This window comes from Lucilia cuprina, chromosome 3 (genome assembly GCF_022045245.1).
Source record: "Lucilia cuprina isolate Lc7/37 chromosome 3, ASM2204524v1, whole genome shotgun sequence".
Taxonomy (NCBI): domain Eukaryota; kingdom Metazoa; phylum Arthropoda; class Insecta; order Diptera; family Calliphoridae; genus Lucilia; species Lucilia cuprina.
The window spans coordinates 29,681,955-29,691,398 of NC_060951.1; the positions used below are offsets into that span (position 1 = coordinate 29,681,955).

The window sequence follows — 9,444 nt, forward strand, 5'->3', positions numbered from 1 at the left end:
ACTAGAACTGAACTAGAACTGAACTAGAACTGAACTAGAACTGAACTAGAACTGAACTAGAACTGAACTAGAACTGAACTAGAACTGAACTAGAACTGAACTAGAAGCAACTAAATAAAAGACTTAAGAAACGAACTTTATTTTGTTGTTGCAGAAGAATGGAAAAAACAAAGATTTTGGGTTTAAAACAAAATTTCATATTCTAATAAAGAAAACTGTGATAATTTTTAGAAATTTCTCCAAATTCAAATAAATGTATGACCGAAAACATCAAAAGGCAAGTTTCTTTTTAAAGAAACTTTTCATTAAGATGGTTACTCATTTAAAGAAAAATCCTTTGGGAAAAATTCCAATTTAACATTTTGTTAACAAAATAAAACTATAAATTTTATAAAAAAAAAAAACTATTAAAGCTTGAGAATTTTTCTGTGTAGTTTTTTAGTTAAAGATAACAAAGAAAATAAATAAAAAGATTTTATATAAAAATATATATAATAGTTTTTGGTTTTGGTTAAATTATTCTATACACATGGCTGCATGGTTGGTTTAGCTAGACAACATACAAACACACACACACACACACATACTCCATACAGAGGAGTACAAAACCGAACAGTAAACCCTAACAAAGTTTAGAATTTTGTTATTACTAGTTTATAAACAGTCAACTGTATGAGGTAATATAAAAATAGCAAAACAAGTTATATAAAGTATAAAGATTTGCTTTTTTTTGTTTTTTGCTATATTTTTTTAATGCTCTATGGTCTAGTGAAGATGTGCGCTAAAGCAACAATATATATTTTTACATATATAAAGAACTTTAATAGAGAGAAGTAGAAAAAAAAACAACAAAATCAAGAATAATATTAAAAGCAAAAAAAAAATAATAATAATATTTATAATTATAATCAAGTAAAAGATGATAATCAAGTTCTTTAGTTTATTTTTTTTTTGTGATTTTCTTTAGCATTATAAACATGCATGTAATATTGCATTAGTTGGTTTTCAAGCTCAGCCAGCCACAAATGCATTTTTCAAAGCCATACCAAAGTCAAGGAAATTATTATTATCTTTTGTACCACCACGTTGGTTTTTCTTGCTTAACTTGAGCTCGGTGGCAGCCCAACCTTTACCATGAAACAAAAGAAGCCTAAGCAAAAAGTGCAAAAACAAAAACAAGAATTCTGCTTTAGTCTAGGTTGGTTTTGGTTTGGTTTTCTGCAGACACCATGCAGCACAACATGCAACACCCATAGTGTTTTAATAAATACATACATACACACACACACATAAATTGTGGCTGTTAAGTATGAGTTTGAGTATTTATATAGACACTTGCATGTTTGTTTAAAAAAAAAGTTCTGTTTTATTATTTTATAAAGATTATTTTTGATTCCCAATGCTTAAATGATTTTGGCCAGGCTGCCTCTCTGTTGTGCTGTTGCATTAATGCCTGCGGCTTTATTTGGCTTAAAGTGATTTTCTATTCTTCATTTTTGATTTGATTTGATGATTGTTAGGTAATAGTTTTTCTATTTTCGTTTTTTTTTTGCTGCAAAAAAGGAAGTTTTATTTGTTTTACTTAAATTTAGTTTAAGAAATTTAAAACTTTTTATGGTTTTACTGAACCAAAAAAAGTAGTCAAAATTTCATTTGAAAATGGAAATGTTTGAAAGTAAATTGCTTTAGAATTGATGAGGTCAAATATTTGTGGCATAATTTACGAATTGAAGAAAAAAAGCAAACCATAATGGGGTTTTAAGTAGTTTGCTTAAAAAATAAAGAAAAATTGTTTTGAAAAAAAAGAAGAAAATTTTAAAGCAATTATTTTGAAATTTATGCAACAGAAAAAAGCAAATAATATTTCCTAATCAACATAAAATAAAATATTTTAATTTTAATAGAAATTTGCAAACAAAAGACTTAAGACACAAACTTCCAATCTTGTTGAGACATAATTGTAATGCTGAATTTTTCTGAAAAATCTAAAGGCAATAATTTCACATTTTACATTTAATATTAATATTAAATGTAATTTTAATATTAGTCAATATTATAAATTTGTTTAATTTTTTTTTTAAATTGTTTTTTTTAATATAAATTCCAGTTCAAAGACCAGATTTTTCTATTTATTGTTTATTTTTGTTTAAAATGTTTAATACATTTGTTTAAATTTGTTTTTAAACAAATTGTTAATTTTTCCATTATATCTAGTCTAGACTAGATTTTTTTACGGTTTAAATTTTTTTCTAAATAAAAATTCCCTTGTTTGCAAATAAAACAAACAGTTAACAACTGGCCTTACTGGCAGTTGGCAAATTAAGTCATTGTTATTAATTTCTATTAAAAAATAGCACTTTAAACATTTCAATAAAATCCAAACATATGCAATTAATAAATTTATGTGATGAAAACTTTAAACAAACACATAGTTTTAATTGAAAGAAAATAATCCAACTGTTATTGCTTAAGACAAATAGTAAGTTTTATCAATAATGTTTTAATTTAAATATTAAGGGGAATAATACAGTGTCTAACAATATTGAGCTAAATTCAGTTCATTTTTTGTTCAGTTCTAGTTCAGTTCTAGTTCAGTTCTAGTTCAGTTCTAGTTCAGTTCTAGTTCAGTTCTAGTTCAGTTCTAGTTCAGTTCTAGTTCAGTTCTAGTTCAGTTCTAGTTCAGTTCTAGTTCAGTTCTAGTTCAGTTCTAGTTCAGTTCTAGTTCAGTTCTAGTTCAGTTCTAGTTCAGTACTAGTTCAGTACTAGTTCAGTTTTAGTTCAGTTCTAGTTCAGTTCTAGTTCAGTTCTAGTTCAGTTCTAGTTCAGTTCTAGTTCAGTTCTAGTTCAGTTCTAGTTCAGTTCTAGTTCAGTTCTAGTTCAGTTCTAGTTCAGTTCTAGTTCAGTTCTAGTTCAGTTCTAGTTCAGTTCTAGTTCAGTTCTAGTTCAGTTCTAGTTCAGTTCTAGTTCAGTTCTAGTTCAGTTCTAGTTCAGTTCTAGTTCAGTTCTAGTTCAGTTCTAGTTCAGTTCTAGTTCAGTTCTAGTTCAGTTCTAGTTCAGTTCTAGTTCAGTTCTAGTTAAGTTCTAGTTCAGTTCTAGTTAAGTTTTAGTTCAGTGTGAGTTCACCTGCAGTTCAATTGTAGTTCTATTTTGATTAAATCTGGATCAGTTTATGTTCAGTTTTAGTTCCAGTTCTACTTCAGTTCTTTTTACTAAAAAGAACTAAAAGAACATATTATTTTGTGTTCTACTGTAAATTTTTCTGTTAAATGCAGTAGTTATTCTCTCAATATTTCTTAATAAAAAGGGGGTGTGGCCTGGTATAAGAAAAAACTAAAACATTTGTAATGTGTTTATTAAATTAATTAAACATGGCTTAACACTAAATAACCCCAAGATAAAAAATTGCACTTAGGTAAAAAACAAACGTTTTACAAAAAAATTATAATTACGTTGTTAGTCGAAAAACGCAATTTAAAAGATTATAAAAGTAGTATTTAAAATTTTAAGCAAATAAAACATCAATCACTTTCATTGAACTAACAACGAATAAAAGATATTTTAACGAAATAAGAATATTTCAATAAAAAAGCTTTTAAAATTATTAACATTTTAAAAAAATATTTTCATCTCTTAAACTGACAACAAGCTACTTTTTGGCTAATTTAGTTCCTTTAAATGACAGCTATTCTAACTTGACAGATAAGCATTTTGAAAACTTTTAACCATAGCTAACTGCGTTAGTATTCTTTAACCAAAATTCATTCATATTTTAAACATTCTCATTCATTTTGAAAAGTATCTTCTTTTTTAAACAATTTTGTTGTTTTTGTTTTCGTTTACATAATTTTTAAATTTCTTTATGATTATATAATTTTTTTTGATTTTATGTTTAAAGGTCGTTAATATAGCTTAGCTTTGTTCTAAGTTACTCATTAGTGTCTGTTAAGACAACAAACAATATTTAAAACTAAAGAAATGTTTAAATATTTATAAGCTTAAAATCTTCGCCTGCTGGGTTACGCTAATGAAATATTCTTATCTAAATTAATATGTTGGATACCAAAGTTAGGAAATCTTTCTATTAAAGAAAGTTTGTTTTTAGTCATTTAATTTCTTAAGGTTTATATTAATTTATTACACAGCAGGTAGACTTTTGAACAGCAATTTCATTCATAAATATTTTTGTTAAAGAAATTCTTAAAGAAAGTATTGGCTGCGAGAATAAAGTTTGAAATTTTTAATTTTAAGCTGAATTTATTAATTATTTAATTAAGTTTTGTAAGTTTATCGAAAAACAGCATTTAAAATTCCGTGAAAGTGTAGCACTAGGAACTAACAATTGACAAGAAAACTAGCAGGAAGTAAAGAATTAGCTGAGAAAACAAGCGATTAAGGAAACAAACTTTTTTGGAGCAAATTGAGAAAAACTTCTTTAATTTTTTTCGAATTAAGAGAGAAAACTTAAAAAGATTAGGAATTAAAAAAAGACTTAGGAAACAAACTTCTGTAAACAAAATTAACAAAAAAGTTTACAAATTAAGAGAGAAAACTGTAAAAGTTGAGGATTTTACAATAAAAGACTTAGGAAACAAACTTTTTATAACAAATTTGAAAAGAAGTCAAAAAAGTTAAAACAAAAGTCTTAAGCAACAAACTTTTTTTAACAAAATTAACAAAATGGTTTTCAAATTGCGAAAGAAAACTTTGAAAGTTGAGGAATTAAAACAAAAGATTTAGGAAACAAACTTTTCACAATGTAATTTTAAAAGGCAAAAAAGTTAAAACAAAAGACTTAGGCAACAAACTTTTTTAAACAAAATTGACAAAAAAGTTTTGAAATTAAGAGAGAAAAGTTTAACGGTTAAGGAATTAAAGCAAATAATTAAAAAAGTTAAAACGAAAGACTAAAGACTAAAGTCATAAACTTCTTTGAACAAAATTGAGAAAAAGTTTTCAAAAAATATTAAAATTAAAAAAATCAAGAATTATGATTAAATTTTATAATTTAAATAGTTAAAACAAAAGACTTAAGAAACAAACTTCTAAAGTTTCGGAAAAATCTAAAACTTTTTAAAATTTCAATAAATTTTTAAAGAACATTAACAAAATGTGATGAAACTATTGATTTTAGTATTTAAAACAAAAGACTTAAGCAACAAACTTCTTCTTTTAACAAAATATTGAAAAAACGTGTTAAAAATAATAAATTTTAAAAATAAAGAAAAATGATAAAAAAATTTCAAACTAATTTAAGAAAAAGTCAGGAAAATTTAAAATTATATTTTGATTATTAAAAAAAAATATAAAAGTTGGAAATTTCGACTTTTTGTATATTTTTTAAACAAAAGACTTAAGTATCAAACATTTTTGAAAAAAAAAACTATTTAATAAACAACCAAGATAAGAAATTTTGTGCAAAATTATTAAAAATTATGAATTTTCTTAAAGAATTTTAAAAATTTACAAAAGTTTGTAAATTAAAAATATTGAAAAATTTTAATTTTTAAAAATTTTGAAAATTAAAAAAACATATTTAAAAGAAATTGTGAACAAATATCTTGATATGTTAAAATCTTTTTTATTACAATTCTGCTGTTTATTTCTGTTGCTTATTTCATAAGTTTGCACCAAATAAATGAAATAAAACAAAAGACTTAAGAAAAAAACTTTTTTCAAAAAATATCTAACATAAAACAATGTTTTTTTAAAGAAATTTTGTGCAAAATTTTTAAGAAGTTTAAATTTTCTTAAAAAATGTGAAAATTTACAAAAGTTTGAAAAATGTTATTTTTTAAAAAATTAAAAAAAAAATTATTTAAAAAAATTATTTGAAAAAATTTTGGAAATTTTTAAAAAAAACTTTTAAAAATTAAAAAAAAATCTTCAATTTTTAAATTTTTTTATTACATATTTCTTTCTCTTGTTTATTTCACAAGTTTGTCTTGTAGTTAAAACTAAAGACTTAAGAAACAAACTTTATTTAAGGAAATCTAAAAGAAAACAATATTTTCTTAAGAAAACTAATCTAAAAAACAAATACGAATAAAAACTGATAAAAAATTTTATAGGAAAATACTTTTATCTTTATAACAAATTTTTCAAAATCCGAAACTTTAATTTTTTTGTTGAATTTTGTTTTTCTTCATAATAAGAAACTAGAAATGAAATAATTACTAGAAATTATGAAATAGTTTTGTACAAAAATGATGATTATAACAAAATTTCCCGGAAATTAAAACTCACTTTTTAAAGGAAATTTCCCTAATTTTCTAAAATTTTTAAAATTTTCAGCTTTTTTTTAACAAAATTTTGTTCTATAGCCATTTTTTAAACATATTTATAGAAAAAAAAACACATAATCTTTACTACTCACCTTCTTCTGACTCTTCCTTTTCCTTATCCAAATTCTCTTCTTGATGTTCTGGTTGTTGTTCTTGCTGTTGTTGTTGTTGTTGTTGCTGCTTTTGATCATTTTCCAATTTTTTCAAATTACGATTTTGCAACAATTGCTGATGATACTGATGAAAACGTTTACGACCCAAATACGTAAGACTTGAGACCAAACTTAAGGGCTGTTGCTGTTGATCCTCAACATCATCCACCTCTTCCTCAGCCACCAATTGCTGCTGATCATTCTTATTTAAATTAAGAACTTTATCATAAGGTGAATGTGAACGAGAGCGGGATTGATGCTGGTGTATATGTAAAGCCTTTAAAGAATCTGAGGTGTTGTTAAGGCTTGAGCTGGGACTTTCATTACTAAAATCCTGAGGTTCAGGTGAACGTGGTGGTTGTGTTGCTAATGGTTCTGGTGGTGGTGGTGGTGAGGCTGGACAATAGGGTGAGGGTGTGGGTGAATGTGATGTATTATTTTGATGCCGTTCGGAGGGACTAAGTGGTGGTACCAAACGATCATCATCGTTTTTATGTTGTAATAGATTTTGTGATTCCAATAAACGTTGTTGCTGCTGATGCAGACGATTTTTGATTAAAAATATTTTAGGCATTTTTGCGTTATAAGTTTAATTTAAAAAAAAATTAAATTTTTTTATTAAGGGGTAAAGGGTTTCTTTTTTGGTTTTTGTTTTTAGTTAGACATTTAAATATAATTTCTTTTAAAGTGATTTTTTCTCAAGAAACACTTTTTTTCAATTCCACTTTTTTTACTTCTTAATTCCACTTTTTGTTAAAAACAGTTTTAGCACAAAACACTAATCCTTGGTGTGTTAAAATGCTAAATTACTGTTTGTTGTTTTCACAACTTTAAACACTTGTCTAAATTGTTTAAATTTATTTTTTATTCTTATCAATTTTCAAAATTTTGTTTATTTTAGTTTCATTTTTATTTAAGAAAAAATTCTTTACAATTTTGTTTTGTTTTTTAAAAAACTTTTAATTTTCCATTTCAAAAAAATTTTTTATAAAAATATTTTTTCTTTTTTTTTGTATAAAAAAATTCTTATTTTATAATTTCTTTTTGTATAAAATTTGCTTTTATTTGATTTCTTTGCTATAGATTTTTTAAATGTTTTGTAAAAGAAAAACGCGTGTATCCTCTATGATGGTTCATCTCTTACTAATTGAAACGGTCTATAGTCTAGTCATATCCAGGCGGTTTTTACGAGTGCCGTTGCTGCGTTAAAATTTTCTTTTGTGTGTGTGTGTGTGTTTGAAACTAAGGAACCGATCTTAGAAATAACGTCAACGTCTACAACAACAAACGACAAATACTCAAAATGTTGTTGGCACTGTAATTTCTTTAACAAAACAACCGTAAACCGTTGTTTTCCACAGTAACGTTTAATAACGAATGACTAAAGAGCCGCTCAATAATAAAACGTTAGCAAACAAAAATACACCAATACCACACTTATACACACACATAGAAATTACTTATACATTTACTTTGGCCGTAAACCTCCAAGCCCCCTTTATTTTAGTCATGCTTCGTGTTTGTTGTCAGTGTGTGGTGGTGTATCTGTGATCAATTTAAGTGATGAGTAAATTTTTTTCCTATATTAGTGTATTTGCTCATCTAGCTGTAGTTTTTGTTGTTGTTCGAGTATTTCATTTTCAGTTCGTTTTTAATTCGCTTTCTGTTTGATCGTTTGCTTGCTGTTGCTTACTAACTTACATTTTGTTCGGTGGGGTACTTTTTTCTTTCTTTTAAGTCTTTCTTTTTTGTTGTTTCTGCAAAGCAACGGTTTTACCTGCTGTTTGTTTGCTTTGATACGAGGGTGGACGTAAAATGCTTTTGTTCAGTTCTATGTTAGTTCTAGTTCAGTTCTAGTTCAGTTCTAGTTCAGTTCTAGTTCTAGTCCAGTTCTTGTTCAGTTCTAGTTCATTTCTAGTTCAGTTCTAGTTCAGTTCTAGTTCAGTTCTAGTTCAGTTCTAATTCAGTTCTAGTTCAGTTCTAGTTCAGTTCTAGTTCAGTTCTAGTTCAGTTCTAGTTCAGTTCTAGTTCAGTTCTAGTTCAGTTCTAGTTCAGTTCTAGTTCAGTTCTAGTTCAGTTCTAGTTAAGTTTTAGTTCAGTTGCAGTTCAGTTCTAGTTCAGTTCTAGTTCAGTTCTAGTTCAGTTCTAGTTCAGTTCTAGTTCAGTTCTAGTTCAGTTCTAGTTCAGTTCTAGTTCAGTTCTAGTTCAGTTCTAGTTCAGTTCTAGTTCAGTTCTAGTTCAGTTCTAGTTCAGTTCTAGTTCAGTTCTAGTTCAGTTCTAGTTCAGTTCTAGTTCAGTTCTAGTTCAGTTCTAGTTCAGTTCTAGTTCAGTTCTAGTTCAGTTCTAGTTCAGTTCTAGTTCAGTTCTAGTTCAGTTCTAGTTCAGTTCTAGTTCAGTTCTAGTTCAGTTCTAGTTCAGTTCTAGTTCAGTTCTAGTTAAGTTCTAGTTCAGTTCTAGTTCAGTTCTAGTTCAGTTCTAGTTCAGTTCTAGTTCAGTTCTAGTTCAGTTCTAGTTCAGTTCTAGTTCAGTTCTAGTTCAGTTCTAGTTCAGTTCTAGTTCAGTTCTAGTTTAGTTCTAGTTTAGTTCTAGTTTAGTTCTAGTTCAGTTCTAGTTCAGTTCTAGTTCAGTTCCAGTTAAAAAAAGTTCTAGTTCAATTCTATTTCCATTTTACTTTAGTTATAGTTCAGTTCAAGTTCAGTTTTAGTTCAATTCTGTTCTAGTTCAGTTCTTGGTCAGCCGAGTACCCACATTAGAGTACATCAAAGTCCTTTCCATCCTGCTCTCGTTCTCTTAGCTCAAGCAGTCTAACGTCGTATATATCTTTTTTACTTCTTACACACGATACCTTTGCAAGAGCATAAATAACAGGTATTTGTGTAAAACTTTGTACAAAAGGTGAGAGTACACAGAACACTTGCTCTCTAGCTCAGCGAGTAAAATACTCTGGACTCTTTAAATATTTATTTATAACGTTTCTCATGCAGTTTTTTTCGCTGTTTATTTTTAATTCG

The 9,444-nt window shown here is 26.7% G+C and overlaps 1 protein-coding gene across 4 annotated transcripts in view; it reads right to left on the reverse strand.

The window, feature by feature from the left end:
* LOC111676414 (transcriptional regulator ovo) overlaps positions 1–7,396 on the reverse strand; it is a 52,178-nt gene extending 44,782 nt beyond the window's left edge. For 3 of the 4 annotated variants that reach the window (XM_023437332.2, XM_023437333.2, XM_023437331.2), the window contains exon 1: positions 6,374–7,396. In XM_023437332.2, coding sequence (XP_023293100.2) covers positions 6,374–7,007 — 634 coding nt within the window. In that variant the 5' untranslated portion in view covers positions 7,008–7,396. The remainder of the gene's footprint in view (positions 1–6,373) is intronic. The other variant, XM_023437335.2, reaches the window with a different exon arrangement.
* Positions 7,397–9,444: the final 2,048 nt, after the last annotated feature.